We start from the raw sequence: 23772 nt of genomic DNA, 5'->3' as shown, positions 1-23772 counted from the left end.
GAGGGCCCTCCTGGACTTTCAAATTGGCACAGATTAATTATGGAATGTATTCCCCTTGATTTCCTTACAAATATGGTGCACCGAAAGACCGAATTATTTTATAAAATATGGCATCCCTTCTTGTATTACATAAATACAGATATTTCGGCTATCCTAACAAGGGCTTTTATTTAATTGAGATTACAAACCTGGCTGGTCCGGGGCCCCTCGGGGGTGGAATCCCGCACGAATACGGGTTTTATTACATCTGATGTTAACACATTCCGAGCATGTAAGAGACTTAAATATGCACTCTGGTTAGTTGTAGGTTAGATTAGTAGATAGTTGAGTTTTGTTTTTTTTTCGGTTTTTTTTTTGTTTGTTTTGTGTTTTTTTTGTTAAGTTTTGGCTATTGTATATTTGAGCTAATTGTATATCAATGTTTATATCTGAGAGTTTTGTTTATTTTTGTAAACTTATAAAAATGTTAAATTTCTAATAAAAATATCTCTTTAAAAAAAAAAGAGTAGCTACTTCACTATTTCTGGGTCAAAATCGTGGAGCTCTGTTCCTGGCAACATACCGGGTATACCTATAACATAAATGCTGGTCCAGCTCACAGTCTACGAAAGAACATAAATGTTTAAAATCTGCACTGATGCTGGATCTCGGACTGGTGATGGATTCTGTCTATTCCCTGATCTCCCACTTTGTGTTAATTAATGCCATTCCTCAGCCTGGTTTCCTTGTGTTAGGTACAAAAGGTGAGGAGGGATGCAGCTCTATTCTTATCACACTTCAGTGAAAATGTTTGCTTAAGAAAAACAATTACCGAGGTTTTCTTTGGTGAAATATATCTTACTAACTCAAATTATTAAAAATTCAGAAATACACAGAAAAAAACAGTTTATAAGTTTAAAAGGGGAGAATGGTATTGACAAGGAGAATAATGATTATGCATTTAAACAGTCCTTAGAGTCTTGAGGTGTTAAGTTTCTCAACCAGAGCCAACAATTATTTAATGGTTTAGTTTTAGCCTTCAACAGTAGCAGAAATGGTAGATATCTTTGATTTCTTGGTGAATGGCTGCTTTCAAAATTTGCTTTTGTCGTGAGAGCTGTTTTCCAGGATTAAAGAAACTGACTGGCTGATACAGTCATCTAGGTAAAAAGTTCGTTCTTAGAAATCCACTTTTGTTTCTCTCTGCCCTGCTAGTCAAGCACAACCTCAACTCCACTTTCCTACCTGCTCACTGTAATACTTCACTCTATTACTAATAGAGTGTCTGTCTCCTTCTTAAATTTACTCAGTTTCCCAATATACAACAATCTCTGGGGGCAGTGAATTCCACAGATTCACAATCCTTTGAGAAAAGTAAATCTCCTGATTTCTGTTTTAAATGTGTTGTCCCTTATCCTAAAACAATTACGTCTTGTTCTGCTTCCTCTGTCTTTGCAAGATTGACTAACAGGCTTGTAGGGCGGCATGGTGGCTCCGTGGTTAGCACTGCTGCCCTTACAGCATCAGGGACCTAGGTTCGATTCCAGCCTCAGATGGAATTTGCACATCGTCCTTCTGCATTCGGGTGTTCTGGTTTCCTCCCACAATTGAAAGATGCGCAGTTTGCTTTAGCAATGCTTAAATTGCCCATAGTGTGCAGGCTAGGTGGATTCGCAGTGGCAAATGCAGAGCTACAGGGAAAAGATAGGGGTGGGTCTGGGTAGGAATCACTTCAGAAAGGCAGTATGGATTTGATGGACCTAATGGCCTGCTTCCACACTGTAGGGATTCTTTGATTCTATGGTGAGTCTTAAACAGGGGATGCAAATTTCTTGATTCTGACCTGGATAACTGGTTTTGATGTCCTTAAGTAAAAATAATGATTTCACTGTGGTGGTTTTGTTTATTCCGCATTAAGTTTATCTCATTTGATGAGATAACTGCTGCAACAATTTTGATCAGTGTTTCCTTTTTCTTTAATACCATTTTAATCTGAAAGGTAAAACAGCACGATAATGTACAAAATATGCAAATGATCATTTATTTTAATGTTATCACAGTAAAGGTTTCTAATGAATTAGTGCTTTTCTATCCTGCATTTTTATTTTTTCTCTTTAAATCATAATTGTTGTAGTTTCAGCAGCACCATGGCCAAGTGGCAATTTAGTAGTAACTAATAGTATTCATAGGATTTTCAGTTATTGTGTCATACCCCAAACAAATGCTACACTTTGAGCAGAGCTGCTGGACTCCTAGGTATCCCATCTTTCCTTATCGGACACTTGGGAAACTATGATTTGTCTGCCTTTCTGGCAGAGCATTCAACGACACCCAACCCAGGAGTTATTATATAGACAAGTTGATGGAGTGGGTAATACGTTCCAATGATTTGGAGGTGCTGGTGTTGGACTGGGGTGGACAAAGTTAAAAATCACGCATCACCAGGTTATAGTCCAACAGGTTTATTTGGAAGTACAAGCTTTCGGAGCGCTACTCCTTCACCAGATAGCTAGTGGGGTAGGATCATAGGGCACATAATTTATAGCAGAAGATCAAAGTGTCATACAACCTAGATTGCTGTTAAATCTTTAATCATTTGGAACGGGTTGCAGGTTCCAATTCATTAATTTGTAAATCCCAGAACTTGTTTCAAGTGACATTCCTGAGATAAATTTTATACAAAAAAGTGACATCTCAGCTCAGGCAATGCATTAAAGGTGTGAGGTCAGAAAGGTGTACTTCCAAAGCTTGTACTTCCAAATAAACCTTAAACTGGTGTTGTGTGATTTTTATGTGTTTCGATGCAGAGAAATGTGATTTGATGCATTTTGATGAAACATAGAATTGGACACCATATTTATGTTGTCTTTCAAAGTGGGATGTAGGGGCAGAGGGACTTGGTGTGTTTATATATGCATGAACGTTGAAAGTGGCAGGCCAGGTAGAGAGACCAGTAAGTAAAGCATATGTTATCTTCAGCTTTATTAATAGGAGCATAGAGTACAACATCAAGGTCTCACCTGGAGTTCTGGGTATCACATCACAGAGAGGATGTCAATATATTGGAGAGAGTGCAGAAGCAATTCACCAGAGAATTTCCAATGATGAAGAACTGCAGTTGTGGAGATCAATTGAAGAAGTTGGGACTGTTCTGCTTTAAGAGAAGAAGGCTGAGAGGAGATTTGATAGACTTTTCAAAATCGCAAATGGGCTGCTTGGAGTAGGTAGGGAGAAACTGTTCCCATTCGTAAAAGTAACAAGAATAAGACAGTGTAAATATAAAGTGATCTGCACATGAAGCAAGAGTGAGTGAGGGAAAATTTTTTGACTCGGTGAATAGTTGGGAGATAGGGGGTTTGACCCCAACTTTGGAAGTTCTGACTTTTCTGTTACCAATATTGAGGTTGAAATGACAGGAGATTTAATTATGGTCCATGTTTTAAATAACAAAGTTCCCAAGATTTTTTTCATGGTTTTGAAATGCAGTTTGAGCAGTTCTCCCAGCTGCTTGCTTCCCTCATAATACCTTGAAGCAGTTTCCAAAATATAAATGGTTACAGTAGAGAATGGTGCAAAGTAACTAATCCAGAATTTCATACGGTCTTTGGAGGGAAAGTAAGGAAGCTCACACTTATACATTTTCAGAAAACTCTGTGCCTCTCTGATTTCTTTTCTACCGCTCTGCCTCCTTCCCCATGCCGCCAACATAACTGAATATGAGCAAATGTGAGTCAATTATAAGCCTTGTGTTGACATTGCTTTCTTTGGTTGTTTTAAGTACCAAACTTTGACCGTCTCTGCGTCTGACTTGAAGCATCTCAAGACTGATGCTAACAAAGGACACCCAGTTGCTTTAAGAAAAAAGTAGTGTAAATGCTAGAAATACTAGATTTGCTAAAAATACTCTGAATACATGGAACAACTGTTGAGAGAAAAACAGAGTTGAATATTCAGGTTAGTGACGCATTGCCAAAATTTGTAGTTATAGAGTCACCGAGATGTACAGCATGGAAACAGACCCTTAGGTCCAACTCATCCATGCTGAGCAGCTATCCCAACCCAATCTCGTCCCACCTGGCCCATATCCCTCCAAACACTTCCTATTCATATGCCCATCTAGATGCCTTTTAAATGTTGCAATTGTACCAGCCTCCACCACTTTCTCTGGCAACCCATTCCACCCATGCACCACCCTCTGCGTGAAAAAGCTGCCCCTTAGATCTCTTTTATCTTTCACCTCTCACCCTAAACCTATGCCTTTAGTTCAGGACTCCCCCACCCAGGGAAGGGACCTTGTCTATTTATCCTATCCATGCCCCTCATGATTTTATAAACTTCTGTGAGGTCACCCCTCAGTCTCCAATGCTCCAGGGAAAACTGAAGTTATAAAATCATGTTTTAAGTCAAAAGTCACCTGATTTACTGAGTGGACTGAAGTACGGTATAAGTTTAAAAGACTGACAATGGTATCTTCAAGTGGCCTAAATAGCAGATCTCAAATGACTGAATATTATATAATTTTATCTTGCGAATCACAAAGCTATCAGAAAGGAATCATACTTTCTGCAAGTAACCCATCAAGACATGTATTTTAAACAAATGTGAATGACCCATCCTCTGAACTCCTCACAGAAATCTAAACATGATCTGTTTTTACTGGAGGCTGTGGACTGAACTATTAAACTTGATTACTCTAAACATTGGACCCTGGCTGAGGAGAGGCTGACAAATCTCTATAAGCAATGAAGTTTCTGCGGTTTGCTATGTTCATATTAAAAATAGACAGACAGGAGGCTGGAAGAACACAACAAGCCAGGCAGCATCGGGATGCTGCCTGGTTTGCTCTGTTCTTCCAGCCTCCTGCCTGGCTTTTCCAAACTTGAGAGTCAGGCAGAACATGAATGTGTTACGGCAAGAAGAGAGCCATGGTCCCCATCTTGCTCTTGCCATTCTACAAGAATATACCTGACCTGCTGTGTTTCTCCAGTATCTTAATTTGGAATGAAACCTTTGTTGAAACAAAGCTGATACTGTGCAGATGCATATGTGCAAAATGCAAAGAATTGGATATATTAAAATGGTACTTAATTTGCTTTTTTCCCAAACTCAAGTGGTTAACCAAGAGGAAAATAATGTCAGGTGAGAAAAATAGTTGACATTTACAAATGCTGCTTGCAATGATACTAACAAAAGAAGTGCCTAAGACTCTGCAGTAAAGTCACGTGAAACGAAAGGGAGTTGCAATTCAGTTTAGCATAGCAGTAATAGGAAATTTGAATACACATGAAAAGATTGGAACAGGATAGTCAGTAATGAAGCAAAGCAGTGTCAAAACAGCTGCAGCGGGATATCAGAAGAAGCTAATGATATTGAAAAAGAAATTTGCTGGCATATATAGTGGTAGATGACTAGATTGGAATAGTGTCAAAATGGAAGATGGAAGCAGATAGTTCAAACTTTAAAAGAAGTACAATAAACATTTGGCTTTTTAAACGTCCTTGGAATTAAGGATGACTTGCTTCTACTGTTTCCATAGATTCTTGTTTGGCTGCTAAGTCCAATGCACAATCTGCAGACTTTATTACGCTCAGGGCAGGTATATTGATGAGTTATTTGGACATTGATATGCATAATAATAATATAAAAGTCTTTCTCATCAAAATTGAGAAAATGCGGCAAAAATATTTTTTCCAAGACCTAAGTCCAAGGAAAGAAGTAGTAGGTCCTGTTCAGAAAGATTGAATGTATGATGATAGAAGGCCCGTAACTGATTTGCAAGAAGCAAAGTTAATTGGAGCAGTGAAATGCAGTAAACAATTGTATCGTTATCAATGACTATCCACGTGTATCTTTTTATTTTACTTAATAGCACAAAGCAGCTGCACTGTTGATGGGTGAATTTTCCCAGGCCTCAAATGACAAGGGCAATGGAAAGTCAATTTGGAAAAAATATAGTGAGAATAGAGAAATGAGATTCTCTACGTCGAGAAAAAAAGTTCAGTTTTTCACCTAAGGTTTTAATGACCAAATCTGCGAATTTTGTCAGTGAACAGTTGGAACCTATTTGTATGCATTGACATCTCAATACTGCCGATCCTGCCTCATTTATATGCAGTTTGTTATTAATAGTGGCAATTCCCGACATGAAAATCTGAGTGGGTATCAGGCAGCTGCAGCTCGCCAGCATTTTCTCCAGGCTTCCATCTAGGCCAGGATTCCCCAATGCCTCAGGCCATATGCATGGTCAGCAACCACTGCATCCTCTGTCTATGGAGGTAGGCATCATCATAGCACATTTGGAACTCCATTATAATACATTTCAGTACTTCGTACTATACATTGGAAATCACAAAAAACCTTGCATTTCAAAGCTACTGCCAAATTATTTTGTGCACAGAGACAGAGGCACCATCTCTTGCGTTAGAACAGGCTTGTTTTCTTAATGCTCACTCACTTTGTAATTGCTTGGATGCTCACAGCATCTCTGCCTTGCCTTTTAGTGCAGACAGATAATTAGGCAACTGTCTTGTTTGGTAACAGTGGATAGTTAAGAAGGACTGTTGTCAGTCAGGGAAGGTGTTTAGGTATGTTGAGTGAGTGAGTAGGAAACGCAGAGAGCAGGAATGATCAGTAGAGTTGGGGAGAGTGGTGTGGATGAGAGCCATTGAGGGAAGATACAAAATAGGCTTGACAGTAAGAGAGAAAGGGTCCTCCTAGAAGGTTGCTCCTTGGACTGGAGACCCGTGACCAGCAGTGCTCCACAGGGATTGATGCTGGATCCATTTTTGTTTGTAATTTATAGGAACGATTTGGATGAGAATTTAGGAGACATGATTAGTAAGTTTGCAGATGACACCAAAAGTGGTGGTATGATCGACAGAGAGGAAGGTTGTCTAAGATTACAAAAGGATCTTGATCAATTGGGACAGTGTGTTGAAAAGTGGCAGATGGAGTTTAATTCAGAAAAGTGCGAGGTACTGTATTTTGGGAAAACAAACAAAGACAATGGTAATTAATTAATGGTAAGGCCCTGGATAATGTTGTCAAACAGAGACCAAGGGGTTCAGTTGCATAGTTCTTTGAAATTTGCATCTCCGGTATACCGGCTGGTTAAGTGTTTAGCATACTTGCCTCTTTTGTTCAGAACATCGAGCAAAGAAGTGGAATGTCACATTGCAATTGTACTGGATATTGGTGAGGCCACTTTTGGAATACTGCGTACAGTTCTTGTCGCCCTGCTAGAGGAAGGATATTATTAAATTGGACAGACTTCAGAAAAGATTTATCAGGGTATAGCTGGGTCTGGAGAGTTATAAAGAGAGACTGGGCAGGCTGGGACTTATTACACTGGAGCGTAGGAGTCTTTCCCCAAGGCGAGTGAGTTCAAAACTAGAGAGCATAGTTTTGAGGTGAGAGGAGAAAAACTGAAAAAGGCATCTCAGACAACTCTTTCTGCCAGAGCGTGATTTGTATATGGAATGACCTGCCAGAAGAAGTAGTAGATGCAAGTACAATTACAGCATTTAAAAGACATTTGGACAGGTATACAAATAGAAAAGGTTTACAGGGATATGGGCCAAATACAGGCAAGTGGGACTAGTTTAGTTTGGGAAATTTGGTTGGCATGGACGAGTTGGACCAAAGGGTCTGTTTCCATGTATGACACAATGACTCTTAAGTGGTAGACCACGAGCCTCAGTGGGAGCTGGGTCGAATGGTAGAGTTAGTGAAATGGCAGAAAGAAGTTGGTGCCATTCATTGTTGCAATGGACAGAAGGTTATTCATGTTAACTTTCTGAGATTACATTGCACGTTCCTGCAGACAATAGACACTGCAGTGACCCAAGTAGATAATTTAGACAAGACTGGCCGAGTCTGACATAGTATTCACCTTGGTTTTAAATATGACACCTATGAGGTAAGGCATGCAAGATCCTAGCACCAGTGAGCATTTTGTCCCTGCAGAGCATACTATAAAGTGAGACTAGCGTCCTTAAGATGTGAGATAGATAAGGAAAAATTGCATGATAAAAGTTACTAAGTCTAGAAAACCCCCCTGAAATTGACACTCAACCAATTTTTTCAGAAAATTTAACTGTAAATGTTGACACTAAACATGACAAAAGATTGTGTCACCAACTTTAGTTGGGTGGTTAAAGAAGTATTCAGGCATAATTTTTATCCAGTGATAATTTCAGCTTCCACTAACATTACACAGATGCACAAAGTTTTTGTCTTTTGCTGTGTGATCTTGCTTTTTGCAAATTGGCTGTCATGTTTGCCAATGCATTAGCATTCATTGCACATAAAGCACATCAGAATGTTTTGAGATGTGATAAAATACTATTCTTTTTCCAAGGGATATGCACAGCCAATACATTCACATATGTCTTGTCCACATAAAAAGCATTGGGAAGTTACAAGCAGAGCAATTTTTTGGTATGAGCTTGAGCATTTTTAGATTATAATAAATTGAGTGATATCACACCTGACAGTTCATCGTGAAACAACACACAACTTTTCTGTAATTACAATTTGCAGTGCAATACTCATTAGTCTTTTACTCTGACTATCCCACAATGATTTGGAACTTGACACTGGATGTAAGTTGTGTGTTAACTATATAGGAAGCTACATTATCAATTGGCAAGTTTATTATTAGCAGTCATTCTTGAGATTTGAAAGCTGTGTATCTGCCTGATTCAAATGCATACAAATTACCTGAAACCACAAGAAACATTTTTTTGTATATTCATATTTTAATTTCAGTGCTTTTTATAGTAGTACCACTGTAGCACTGATTCCCTCGACAGATCTTTCTTTTGGCCCTAGAGTGTTAATACATTGTCATCTTGCAAGCTCTTTAATGATGCTCACTTAATCATTGGTGGCTTTCTTGTCTTCCCATTTCTGTCATCCTGTTATGAATTTTAAAGTATAACTTTGAGCAGTGTAAAACAGTACTTGCATATATTCTGGACCTGGGAAGCATAGCTGTAACAAGCTATGTACTGGAATATAAAGTATTTTGCTATTGAACTGAGAGCAGTGATGAACTAATAGGGCATCAAATGATATCCAGTAAAGCAGAGAACTGCTGTTTAACCATTCTGATGTTAAAGCACTTAACTTATTGTAGTACCTGAACTGTAACCTAGCAGATTTGTACTTTTTTATTTAGGTTTTACACGTAATAAAATTGTGACAACATGCTGCATTTCAAAAACAATCACCGTAGGTTTGATTATTAGTTCCTATTAATAAACAAATATATATACAGTGCTAGTAACTGATTTCACCAATGTAAGATATTTTCATCTAACATACTGGCCATACTGCTAATTGTAAGGAAGTGGCTACTATGAAATCGGCATACATTTCTACATGAGCAGTATGAGTGATATATTCAGGGGACACAGGAGGAGAATGTTTGGCCCCATAATGAAGTTGTGATTGCAATAAAAGTATAAAATTCTTTTCGTACATGGGAATCAAATCGAAGTTTGAACTTTAAGACGATTTTTAGAAATTCTGTATTTCTGCCAGTTATTTGTATCATAAGGGTAGTCACACATTTTCCCCCTACCACTCATACTTTGACCACTAATAATCCTACTGTTTAGCTACCTCCTGAAGCCAGGCATTAGAGCATCAGTGATAGTTATATTTTAATTACATTAACACTCCTTTCAATACTAAAAGTAAAATACCACAGACTCTGTTTGATGTCTTTTCACAGATTGCAGTTTAGTTTGGGAACTGAGTTTATGGATATCAACGCCCAGTCCATTGCTCCAAGCATTTTTGCTGTGATGCTTAATATGATTGCATCATCTGATGAATTTTGGTATGAGTGGTATTTGCAGCACCCGTGCGTTGATATAAATGTTTTCCTTTACCAAAATTTCTCACGTAGTCATAGAATAAATAGGATGGGAAGTTTTAATTATTAAAAATGGCTGGTGTAAGGAAAGCCTTATGTTTTACTATACTGCTGTTTGAAAGTTCATATATTTGTAGGCAAAAGTGGAAGGTGACCCACAACTGAGTGCTGTTATTAATTGTTCAGAGATTTGTTTCCATTCTTCTTTGTATGCATATATATGGGTGTGAATGATTGAACCCAAGAATAATCATTTTGCTGTAATCCCTATATAATGAAATACTGAAGTATGTCAACTGTTTGATAATAAATGTTAACTTCCAATATTGATTCATGACTTTATTGTTTTTAATCCAAGTTAAGTTTCCTCTCTTATGGTCGAGGATTAATTTAAAAGTTTATATACTTTGAACTTGTAAGCTGGTCTATTTGTGACTGTTAGAAGGTTTGCATCTATGGTGGCCAATCTTTTAGGTACAGTAGTTCCAAGCTCACCCTATATAGTCTGATTGGATTGATTACAGGGCATGCTCATACTGGCCAACTGTACTTTAGTATAACCTGGAGGTAATGTTACATCTGTTAGGGCTATAACGCAAGATCTCTCTAGGATCTTGATATCCTCTTTTTTGCTCATCACTCTTCAAGTTTGCTGTAAGCAAACTGAAACAATAATTGACAAAAAATTGTAGATCATTAAACTACTTGGATTTTCTAAACAGATGAATATAGAGAAATACCAATCAAACTGAATCTCACCATTGTTTAACCAATTATAAAACTCCTCATAAGTGCAAGATGCATCATCCCTGTTGTGGACTTTCTTAAAAGTTTTCTTGGTGAGTCATCTGACTCTGCTGGTTGAGGATAATTAAGTTTCCACTGTTAAACCTTCATGATAAAGAGTTCCTCTGTTCCTCCTATCCTTTGGCTGGCTGACTTCCACATGTGTCTCAATGTCCTTTATTCTGTTCAATGAATGAATTGAAGACTATCTGCCTGTTTGTGTTCTCACTCAGAAAGGTTGGCAATAAAATCAGCTTCCTCTCGAACATCTTGCTTCTCTTTCTTGGAACTGTCCATTTTTTTTTTGAAATCCTGCTGTTCTTAAAATGAATGTGGGGTATATTGTATGAATGAACCTGAGATGAGAGAACTATCCATCAGTAATTAGTTTCATATAGACTGTCAGCTGTATATTGCACAAATTGTTTCTTCTGCCCCTTCAATACCTGAAAGCAAACATTTCTTTTAAAATCTTGTCTGAATTTGCCTTGTTTTAAAAAACATTTAAAACTATGCAAAGCACTGGTTGATTCCACAGCCGATGAATCTCACCTAAACTCTGCATATCCAAGCCAATCCTTTCCGCATCCAATCATGACTAGTAGTGGACAATTAAACAATCCATTGGAGGAGTTTCCACAAATATCCCCAACCTCAATAATGGAGGAGCCCAGCACTTTAGTGAGAAAGAGAAGGCTGAAGCATTTGCAAAACTCCTCAGTCAGAGGTGTTGACTGGATGATCCATCTCGGTCTCCTCCAAAGGTTCCCAGCATCCTAGATGCCGGTCATTAGCCAATTGGATTCACTTCATATGATATCAAGAAACGGTTGGAGACTCTGAATACTACAAAGACTGAGACTTCAGACAACATTTGGCAATATGACTAAAGATGTACAACTCCAGAACTTGCAGTGTCTCAAGCTGTGCCGATATAACTACAACAATAGTATCAACCCAACAATTTGCAAAATTGCCCAAGTATGTTCTGTACACATGCAGGGCAAATCCAACCCAGACCAATATTGCCCTAGCAGTCTACTGTCAATAATCAGTCACCAGATGGAAGCAGTTATCAATAGTGGTATCAAACCTGTGTAGAAATAACCTGTTCATTGACACTCAGAATTGTGTTCTGACAGGTTCTCTCAGCACCTGACCTCAATCCTTAGAATTTAGCCTTAGTTTACAGGTCAGCAATCTGGAGCAATTGAAAGTATGTAGACCATCAAGGCAGTTCAATTTATCTATGGACCTTGCTTGTAGTGGACAGGTCAGTTTGTATCAAATTATCTATTATTTGCCTTAATTAATATTTGCATTCTTTTGATTTGATCAACATTTTCCCAAATATTTGGAATCAGTTAAAAAAAAAAAGCTTTTCAATTATTTGGATTCTGGGTAATCCAAGATGGAGGATGGGAAAAATTTCTGGCTGTAACAGTTGCTCCTTTTTTTGAGGCATTTTAGGTATTGGAGGTGATTTCCTCGAATTCCAGGAGCAGCAATTACCGTTTAATTTGCTGTTGCCTTGTTTTGGAACTTTGGAGAAAAAAAAGTCAAAACAACGGCACTCTAAAAGGGAGAATAACAGACAAAGGAAGCATATGGTGAGGTCAGTGCAGGAGAGAGAGAAAGAAACCCACATTGCTAACTGACAGAGTTAGCAGTTAGTGCCTTTGATGTTGAATACATGTATCACTGGACATCGGAGTACATCAGGGAAAATTTAAAAACGATGAAATTCACAACTGATCTTGGAGGAACCTGTTTGGCAGAGGTTGCAGCACAGAAACAGATAGGTGGATTTTAAGCGTGGCCTTAAAATAAGTCTGCAGTAGTGAGTAGAGTGGGTTCTTTCTTGATTATATGTTTTGTTGAGCTATGTCTCTTGATTAAACTTAAAATATAAGCCATAGGTATTAATTTAACCTGGAGCAATGTTTTTTAGAGGAATAAGACAGTGTTATTTTCTGGGTCTGTAGAAAATGGCCCTTACTAGAGTGATATGGTGGTCTTGTCAGATGTGGGAGTTTAGGGACAGTTTACGGGTTACTGAGGATTATATCTACAATAAATGCCATTGGTTGCGAATCCTATCAGATCAAATGCATCTGTTGGAGAGGCAGTTAAAGGCAATGACGGGAATTTACAAGAGCAAGGGGATGTGATGGATGGCAGTTATAGGAAAGGGGGGTTGGGGGCAGAAGTCTCAGATATAGTCACATAGATGGGTTAACTCCAGGAAAGGTAAGAGAGGTAGGCAGGTAGTGCAGGAGTCTTTTGTGGCCATCCCCGTTTCAACCAAGTATGTTGTTTTGGAAAATGCAGGGGGTGATGGATTCTCAGGGGAACGTAGCACGAACAACCAAGTTTGTGGTATTGAGACTGACTCTAATGTAATGGGAAGTACGTCGGTTCCAAGCGATTGATTGTGTTAGGGGACTCTCTAGTCTAAGGTACAGACAGATGTTTCTGTGGCCAGCAGCGAAAAATCAGAATGGTGTGGTGCTTCCCTGGATGTCTGAGGGTGCAGAATGTTCTCAAGGGGGAAAGGGGCCAGCAGGAGGTCATTGGAAACAACGACATTGGAAGGGAAAAGGATGAGATTCTGAAGGGAGATTACAGAGAGTTAGGCAGGAATTTAAAAAGGAGGCCCTCTCGTGTAGGGATTATATCTGCATTACTCCCAGTGCTATGAGCTAGTGAGGGCAGGAATAGGAGGATAGAGCAGATGAATGCATGGCTGAGGAGCTGGTGTATGGGAGAAGGATTCACATTTTTGGATCGTTGGACGCTGTTTTGGGGTAGAAGTGACCTGTTCAAGGAGGAGGGACTGCACCTAAATTGGAAGGGGAGGTATACGAGCAGGGAGATTTGTTAGAGCTGCTCAGGAGGATTTAAACTAATAAGACCATAAGACATAGGAGCGGAAGTAAGGCCATTCGGCCCATCGAGTCCACTCGCCATTCAATCATGGCTGATGAGCATTTCAACTCCACTTACCCGCATTCTCCCCGCAGCCCTTAATTCCTTGTGAAATGGGGGCGGGGGGGGAAACCAGGGAGATGGTGAGGAAAGAGATAAATCTGAGACTGGTACAGTTGAGAACAAAGGAAAGTCCAGCAGGCAGGGACAAAGCAGAGAACAAGGTAGGACTGATAAATTAAACTGCATTTATTTCAATGCAAGAGGCCTAACAGGGAAGGCAGATGAACTCAGGGCATGGTTAGGAACATGGGACTGGGATATCACAGCAATTACAGGAACGTGGCTCAGGATGGACAGGATTGGCAGCTTAATGTTCCAGGATACTAATGCTACAGGAAGGAAAGAAAGGGAGGCAGGAGATGAGGGGGACTGACCTTTTTGATGAGGGATAGCATTACAGCTGTACTGAGGGAGGATATTCCCGGAAACACATCCAAGTAAGTTACTTGGGTGAAACTGTGAAATAAGAAAGGGATGATCATCTTATTGGGATTGTATTATAGACCCCCTAATAGTCAGAGGGAAATTGAGAAACAGATTTGTAAGGAGATCTCAGTTATCTGTAAGAATAATAGGGTGATTATGGTAGGGGATTTTAACTTTCTGAAAATAGACTGGGAATGCCATAGTGATAAGGGTTTAGAAGGGGAGGAATTTGTTAAATGCGTACAAGACAATTTTCTGATTCAGTATGTGGATGTACCTACTAGAAAAGATGCAAAACTTGACCTACTCTTGGGAAATAAGGCAGGGCAGGTGACTGAGATGTCAATGGGAGAGCACTTTGGGGCCAGTGACCATAATTCTATTAGTTTTAAAATAGTGATGGAAAAGGATAGACCAGATCTAAAAGTTGAAGTTCTAAATTGGAGAAAGGCCAATTTTGACAGTATTAGGCAAGAACTTTCGAAAGCTGATAGGGGGCAGATGTTCGCAGGTAAAGGGATGGGGATAAAGTCACGAGGGGGATGAATAGGATAAATAGACCAGGTCTTTTCCCTGGCGTGGGGCAGTCCAGAACTAGAGGGCATAGGTTGTGGGCAAGAAGGGAAAGAATTAAGAGACACCTAAGGGATAATGTTTTCACTCAGAGGTTGTATGGAATGAGCTGCCAGAGGAAGTGGTGGAGGCAAGTGCAATTGCAACATTTAAAAGGCACCTGGATCGCTATATGAGTAAGAAGGGTTTGGAGGGATATGAGCCAGGTGCTGGCAGGTGGGACAAGTTTGGGTTGGGATATCTAGTTGGCATGGATGAGTTGGACCGAAGGGTCTGTTTCCATGCTGTGCATCTGAATGACTCTAATTATGTTATTCGTTGCTGTGGCTAGATGCTTGAGTGGCAAAAGCATAGGACTGAAATTCTCAATTGCTCTCAACTGTTTTCCAATTCCCATTTGAAACACCATGACAAGTAGATAAATTTTAATTATATTGTTCCTTGCTGTATTTTTTTAATCACACATGCATTTGAAAATCTTTTCAGGCTTAAACCAGTGAACACTTTCAGAAAGATTTGAATAAGTTCAAAATGTTTTATTTTTCAGGAAGGTGCTTCTGCTCGAAAGGCTCAGACTCCTGCTGTTCAACCTGTCCCAAGACCAGGTAAAACATATTTAATACATTTATTTGGATGAATTTGTGCTAAGGTATGAACTGTGACTCCTATTTCATAATGCTGTCTCCATTCTGTTTCTGTTCACTAATACTATTGACATAAATAACTGAAAAAAAGGTTTAAAATAACATTTTGTTACTACTAGAAAGAGAGGAATAGCATAATACCTGTACACAGTACAAACCAGTTGCAATGAGATAAAATCATTCTGAATATGCTGATGTAATAACATAGCATTCTAATGCTGAAATTAGAATTCAACAATTTATTAATAGCAGTGTTCTGCTGTTATATTTTCATCTGCACAGTGATCTTTTCTTCCTGTTAAACACTCAGTTAAATTAACAAAGTATAAATACATTAAGTATTTAATTATTTCCTCTATGTTTGTGCGTTTTGATATAATCTTAGAATACATTATTCTATTGTTCCAGTTAATATTTCATTTTAGTCGTTTATCCTTTGAATTGTTGAATGCTTCTTCAAAAGAAAGATCGTAAAGAGGAATGCAGGAATAGCAATGTCCTTGAGAACATTGCAGTTTGTGTTCACAAGATCTTTTGAATTGTTCATTTTCCCTTGATCTACTTTATAGAAATTCCATTGCCTTATTTAAAAAGTACGGTTAATGCTGGATCTTCCACTGTTTGCACTTTGAATCTTGTTTTCACTTCTGTTAGTTATGTGCAGAGTAATTTAAATTTTGTAGATATTGACTGTTGTAACCCATCCTACCTATTATGATCAATAGTCTATTTCAGTGCTCCCACATTAAGTTTTCATGTACATGCATACAATACTATGTTATGTATATCTCATCTTGAATCCACATAGTTTCTTACCTTTGGCCAGATCTTGGTATGGTTATCTCGGGTGTAATTTTGAGATATTAGAAGAAAGGCATTTAGTATTTGTATGGTATACTCCGGTTACTAAGAGCATTATGGATCTGATGGCTACGATACAATTAATTAAGAAAGAATGATACCAAAATGTATTTTCAGGAATACATTCCCTGTACAGGTTGTTCTGCTATAATGCAAGTTTCGTGAACGTGAATTTGCTATAACGCGATTGATGAATTGTGGACACTGTTTCTAAAGCTCAAACTTTTAATGCCTATGTTGGTTATTGCACAATTCCGGCCCCATTAGTTTAAATGGTGCTGCTATTAAGTGATTTTCTTGTCACAGGATTGCATGAGGACAGAGCCAGCGAGAACACTGCTAGAACCAGTGTTATAGCAGAACCAGCTGTATTAAAGTTGTTTGACCACTTCGTGTTTTGTAACTTTTGCGTTAATAACTGAAGTGTTGTGCAATATGTGGAAAGCTGCAATAACAAATGACGTAAACCAAATCATGACTTTTTTGTAAAATAGATGCATTGGCTTAAAGTAAGGAAAGGTCACACTTGGTTTGATTTTCCTTTTCATTCTCTGCCGAATATTGAAATTAGTAAAGCCAATAGGACAAGTTTGTATTAATTATTATGATGTGCTAAACACAAGTCTTATGGTTGTTGAGTAACATTTTAACAGCAGCTCCACATGCTGTTTTGATTGTGTTTTGTTCAGATTCCTGCAGGCTAATGTTCTCTTGATGAATTCATAACTTAAAATCCACCAAATCACAAGTGACAGTAAAACTAAAGTATGTCTTATTATGAAGGAAGGCAATACTTAGAAGATAAACTGATGATATATAACCTTGGACTTTGCTGAAAAACACCTCGTGCAGGCAGCTAGTTAAATAGAAGAGTACTTTATGAAGCTGTTATTAAAAAAAAAAGGTTACATAGTCAGCAGAGTGCAATATTTTGATGTTTCTGATCCACACTTGATACCTCTATGCCCAGTAACTTTTAGAATAATTTCTCCATCTCTCTTTGTCGCCATAATTTCAAGGGATGCAGACTTAAATATTTATGGCTGACAACCGGTTTAGCCATTAATCATATTTAGTTGGACAAGTAAAAGCACTTTATAAGTCTTTTAGAACAAAATGACTCCGACAAATACAACAAGATCATGAATTTTGTTGCCACTAGGAGTGAATTCCCATTCAGCTCCCTTAGCTCCTTCTGTCTATTCCGTAACTTGCAGAAAAAAAAGTCATAGGTGGAATTTGAATTCACTAAAAATCTGAAGTTGAGTCTAATGATGACCACGAATCCATTGTCAATTACCGGAAAAAGCCATCTGGTTCACTGATGTCCTTTAGGGAAGGAAATTGCCATCCTTACCTGGTCTGGCCTACATGTGACTTCAGACCCACAGCAATGTGGTTGACTCTTAATTGTCCCCTGGGCAATTAGGGATAGGCAATAAATGTTGCCTAGCCAGCGACACCCTCCCTGAATACATTTAAAAAAATACACAAAATGCAATTTGACCCCAACATTACACATAAAGTTGAGCATGACATTGCCCCCCGTTTTTCAGTTAAATATTTCAGTTGTGTGGTTCAGGATTCAATTTCTCTCTCCCATCCGAACTAACTTAAAAGACTAATCAAATGCTACCTTTTATCTGAAAAGAGCTACAAATAAAGAAGCAACATTTGCCATAGCTGCACAATGTTATGGCTAAATTGTATTAGGAGTATTGTGCCCTTTTCTGGGTTACTCACCTCAGCAGACTACATTGACCTTGGCAGAGACATGGTGTGGGTTCATCAGGATGCTACCAAGTCTGAATAGGTTAAATTCTGTGGACACATTGAATAGGTGCATATTTCTCTGAATGTATAGTATTAACGAGTGATTTAACAAGAGGGTCTATAAAGAAACATAACTTTGAGCCAAACCATCAAGATGATGTCTGAAAGCTTTTTCACACACAGTACAGGAAATCTCCCAATCAAATGGTGTTCAAACCAAATCATTGAAAATTTCAAAGGTCTGATTCATAGGATTTCGTTAGTAAAGCATATGGAATGAATCCAATTAAATGAAATTAAAATATGGATTATCTGTAATCTAATTGCATGGCGGAACAGGCCTTTGAAGCTATATGGCCTGCTCTTCTTTTAAACAATATCACAGGAAGTGAGTGGCGCTTATCTTTGCATTTGTGAAATAATGTATGTTTCTCAAGAGTCTACATGCAGCACTATGGACTGTGGATGTACAGGTTTAAACACACAATCTGCATAGGATTTAAAACATCTGAAAGCTAGATGAGTTACTACAGTGGTTAATGGGAATTTAACAACCTCACTGCTGACCTATTTTTGTTCTTAATGTTACATCTAGTTTAAACGGTGTTGATGTTACTCTGAGAGCAAAAAAAATCTATTCCATTCTCTTGCCCATGAGTAGTGCATGGACCACAGACTTGGAAAAAAATAAGAATTGGCAAAAGATTTCTTGGTTATTTTTGAGATGAAATTATATCTTTCTTTAAATTAAACAGGGCCAGTTTTTTTTTATTTTGTGTTCAAAAATAACCTCCTCTAAATGCTATTGTCCAGATATTTCAACAACGTAATAACAGTTAGCATTTGGTGGTGGAATTCAGTTTATTAGGGCAAAAATTATATTGATTCTATGTTGAAACTGCAGTGTGTGATACCGTGAAGTGTATGTAACTGATGGTGTCTGTGAATATTTATTGTGTTGCTATGGAAATATTCTGAACAGAAGTTATGTAAGATTTTTGAAAAACAAACGTAAATCTTTGAAGACAAGCTGTCAGAGATTGCTTTTGTTCACCTTCTAACACCTCACTCCACATAGGTGTTAATGAACATCCAGATGTAGCGTGGTTCATCTCTGTGTGAAACTTCAAAATGTCTTTAATTGCCAAGTATGTGAAAAAGTCTTTCTTCTTGATTCCATTCCATTTTTGCTTTTCATTTCATTAATAGTGTAATTCCAGCAGACTCAGTTTTAGGAAACGATGCATTCTCATACAAAGAAGGACTTTTCGTGTGATTATTTATTTGTGTCAAAATGAGCTGCAAAGCTTTATGAACTGAATTTGAAGAAAGTCTTTTGAAACAGCACCATATGGGCCGAAATGAACTTAATGTTCTCATTTGTAAACATTTTAGTCTCTGATCATTTGTAAACAGATCATTATCCCAAAACGTCGGATCCATCTTCCGCTGGTTCTTGTGCTCCATTCCTCTTACAATTTCTAATGTTACAGAAGTCTAAGTAAAATTTCAGATTATACTTTGTGAATAGTTTTAGTTTAATCCATCATCATCAGTGTAATTTTCAGTACAGCTGATTCAATTTTCTTGTTGCCTAGTTGGTACCCTGAACCTTATGCATGGAAAATATAGTGAGATATTTGTACTTGTGAAGTGTTGACGTGATTGAACACCATTGTACTTGAAAATAGCTAGATAGTTTTCAAAGGGAATTGTATTATAACAATGCTCATGGCTGTCTTTGTTGTACTTGTTGGGTCGTGCTCTACTTTCTTTATGAACATAGAGCTTCATCTTGTCATTTTTTATACAGCTCTCTGTTTCTAGATACTTAATGCATTTAATCATGTAGTTAGTCAGGATACATGTGGTAAAGTTTTCATTTCTTTTTAAGATTTTACTGGCCAAGCAATGATATATTTTTCTAAAGTTTTATGATGATGAAACATTTTCCAAAGCCAATTGTTGCAGATTGCAAAGGATTTAGGGATGCAATTAGCAGAATGATTTGCTGTAATCTTCCAAAAATACCTTGACTAAAGAGAGGTGCCAGAGGATTATTGAGTGTCAAAAGTGACATTCTTACTCAAGAAAGCTTATAAGGACCTTTTCAGTCTGGTAAATACAGACTGGTCACTTTAACGTCTGTGATGTTGTAGTTTCACCAACAACAATCATGAGAAAAAATAACAGGCACTTCGAGAGATTGAGGCAAAAGTGAGGACTGCAGATGCTGGAAATCAGAGTCTAGATTAGAGTGGTGCTGGAAAAGCACAGCAGCTCAGGCAGCATCAGAGGAGCAGGAAAATCGACGTTTCAGGCAAAAACCTGATGAAGGGCTTTTGCCCAAAACGTCGATTTTCCTGCCCATCGGTTGCTGCCTGACCTGCTGTTCTTTTCCGTCACCACTCTAATCTAGACTTCGAGAGATTTGATTTAATTAAGGGCAGAGAGCACAGATTGTAAACTGTAGAAATTTGGTGAAGTAAAGAAAAATATTGATGAAAGAACTGAAATTGTGCTGCTGATATGAATTTTAAGAAAACAGTTGACCAATGCTGATTTGAAAAAACAATGAGGCTCCTGGAACAGCAAATTCAGTTTCAGCTTGGATTAAAATAACAGAGATCAGCGAGTTGTGCTAAGTGCTTGTTTTTCATATTGAATGATGATAAACAGCAGTGTCCCCCCAATAACCCCAGGCTCAGTGTTAGGATCACTGCTTTTCTTGATATACATAATGACTTAAATACAGCATAAAATTTCATAATTTGCACATGATACCAAACTGAGATTGCAGCAAATAGTGAGGACAATATTGATTGATTACAACAGGAAAAAAGACGAACAGAATGGATAGACATGGCAAGTAGAATTGCATGCAGAATGTATAACTTGGGTTGTTTTAGCAGAATGGATATAGAGAGAGAGATTTAGTGGCGGTGCTCAAAAGAATGAAAGAACTTAGGAGTTCATGTGCATAGATCTTTGAAGTTGGCAAGGCATATTGACAGTAGTTAGCAAAGCAGTGTCTTGAGCTTCTTAAACAGAGGTACTGAAAACAAAAAAGCAAAGGTATACTGAATGCTTAAATTCTCTGTTTAGGCACACTTTGAGTCTTGCATTCAATTCTGATTTTTACACTTTTGGAAAGAAGCAAAACTCTTTGAGAGGGTGGGGAAAAGACTTAAGAAAATGAATTGGGAAATTAAATTCCAAGGTTTTGTTGGAGAAGCTGGCTTATTCCCCTTGGGATAAACTAAGTTGAAGGGAGATCTAATAGAGGCATACAAAATTATGATCAATGTTGGTAAAGCAAAGAAAAGTTATTGTCAGCTGATGGTACACAGACTTGGGGAGATGATTAATTGAAAGTATACAGCAAGATGAGGAAGGCACTTTTTTTTTTGCAGTGTGTGGCCTGGAATGTGTTGCCAATAATCATTGTGGAAGCAGAGGTGATCAATGTTTTAAAAGGAAATTAGATAGGTGCTTGAGAGATATAAACTTGCAAGTTAATAGGGTTAGAATGGATATATGAAATTGACTGCTGTATAAAACTTGATTAGTCCAGTGGGGTAGACAGTGGTGCAATGATAATGTCACTAAACTAACGATCCAGAATCTTAAGCTAATATTTGGTGTCATTGATTCGAACCTAACCATGGCAAACGGTGAATATTAAATTTAGTAAATTTATGCAATAAAAAGGTAACTTAAAAGTGACCATGTAACCATTGTCAATTTCTGCAAAAATCCCATCAGCTTCATTAATGTCCTTTTTAGGGAATGAAATTTGCCGTCCTTAATTCGGCAAATGTGTAACTCCAGACCCCAGGCAATGTACTTGAATCTTAATTTCTGGGCAATTACAAATAGATAACAACTGCTGGCTGAGCCAACAATATCAAAATCTATGAATAACTAATAAATTTTAAAATAGCCTCCTTCTGTGATATCAAAACCTTATGACTGCTTGTTGGTGCCTCAATTGAATGGAGAAATGATATGATTTGAAACAACTTCTGTGATTGTTCGCTTTTAAATAGAAGTTCCAGTCACTGACAGAAGTGAAAAATTAGAACGAGATCACGAAGTTCTTCAGATAACTTCCAAGTGATTGATTCAACACATTATTATAGTGATACGCATGTCTTCCTTGCTTTGCATTAGTGATAATTAGCCATTAATATTCCAGGGTTCTACTATGTTGTCGAGCTGAGGTAATGACTAATAGGTTACAGATTTGATATCATTCACAATTGAAGCACCATAGCAATGTCAATTGAATGGCTGGTTCTGTTCAGGGCTCTGAAGACAGCAGTGGCACACTAATCAGTGTCTAATATATATGATCTGCAGTCTCCCTCACTCTCTAGTTTCTACCCATAATTAAGATCTACCGTTTATAGAAAGCTGGTGGTGTATTAGTAATTGCACTGGGTTAATAAACCAGTCAAATGGGTCATTTGCAGGGTGACAAGGTGTAACGAATGGTATGCCACAGGGATCAGTGCTGAGGCTTTTAGCATTTTACATTTTGTGTAAATGACTTGAATGAAGGGATCAAAGATATAGTTGCTAAATTTGCAAATGAAAGATAAGTAGGAAAGTAAGTTGTGAGGGGGATACAGAGGCCACAAGGGATATAAATAGTTTGTGTAGTCACAGATCTGGCAAATGGAACTTAATGTGGGAAATATGAATCTCTCCATTTTGGCAAGAAGAGTAAACGGAAGGCGTGTGATCAAAATGGTAAATGATCACAGAAATATGAGATGCAGAGTGATCTGGGTGCCTAGTGCATGAATCACTAATGTTTAGCATACAAGCACAGAAAGTCATTTAGGAAAGCTGTAGACTGCTGTTTATTGTGAGGAGGATTAAATTTAAAAAAAGAGAGGTGATACTTCAGTTATATAGAATACTGGTGCAACCACATCCGGGATACAGTGTACAGTATTGGCTTCCCTATTTAAGTAAAGATGTAAATACATTGAGATGTATGAGAAAGTTTACTTGACTAATACTTGGAAAGAGCAGATGTCTTTTGAGGTAAGGTTGGTTAGGCGAACCAGGCCTGTATCTTCTTGAGTTAAAAATAAGAGGTGACTTGATTAAAACATGCAAGCTTGTGAGGGGCCTTGTTAAGATTCACACAGGAAGGGTTTCCCTCTTGTGTAATAATTTAGAACTCGGGTCACAGATGAATTTTTTTTTCCCCCATGAGCCCTGAATCTTTGAAACGCTCTTCCTGAAAATGTGGTGGAAGCAGTGTTGTTGAATATTTTAAGGCAACGTTAAATAGATTCTTGATAAGCAAGGGTGTAGAGGTCAGGGGCTGAGTAGAAGTGTGGACCAGTTAGGTTAACCATCATCTTATTGAATGGTAGAGCAGGTTTAAGGGGCCATATAGTTTGTTCCTGACCCTAATTAGTATGTTTATATTTCTCTCTCAACCAACCTCTTAAAAATAGCTGTAAGGCATTATATTGGTGCTACGATTTGAAAGTTGCGATGCACTTGCAGTTTGCACTTTGGGGTGGTACAGTGGCTCAGTGGTTAGCACTGCTACCTCACAGCACCAGGGACCCAGGTTCGATTGCAGCCTCGAGTGACTGTCAGTGTGAACTTTGCACATTCTCCCCATGTCTGCATGGATTTCCTCCGGGTGCTCCGGTTTCCACCTACAATCCAAACATGTGCATATTAGGTGAATTGGCCAAGTTAAGTTGCCTATAGTGTTCAGGGATGTATAGGTTAGGTACATTTGTCATGGGTAAAAGTAGAGTTAAATAGATTCTTGATAAGCAAGGGTGTAAAGGGCAGGGGCTGAGTAGGAACGTGGACCAGTTA

General features: G+C 38.2%; 1 protein-coding gene across 1 annotated transcript in view; it reads left to right on the top strand.

Annotated features, from left to right (window-relative positions):
• The window catches only part of cdc73 (cell division cycle 73, Paf1/RNA polymerase II complex component, homolog (S. cerevisiae)), a 319379-nt gene that overhangs the window by 168911 nt on the left and 126696 nt on the right, over window positions 1–23772 (top strand). The window contains exon 11 of the mRNA XM_043699805.1: window positions 15186–15243. Coding sequence (XP_043555740.1) covers window positions 15186–15243 — 58 coding nt within the window. The remainder of the gene's footprint in view (window positions 1–15185; window positions 15244–23772) is intronic.

This window comes from Chiloscyllium plagiosum, chromosome 11 (genome assembly GCF_004010195.1).
Source record: "Chiloscyllium plagiosum isolate BGI_BamShark_2017 chromosome 11, ASM401019v2, whole genome shotgun sequence".
Lineage (NCBI taxonomy): Eukaryota > Metazoa > Chordata > Chondrichthyes > Orectolobiformes > Hemiscylliidae > Chiloscyllium > Chiloscyllium plagiosum.
This window is presented reverse-complemented; position numbering and strand designations above follow the sequence as displayed.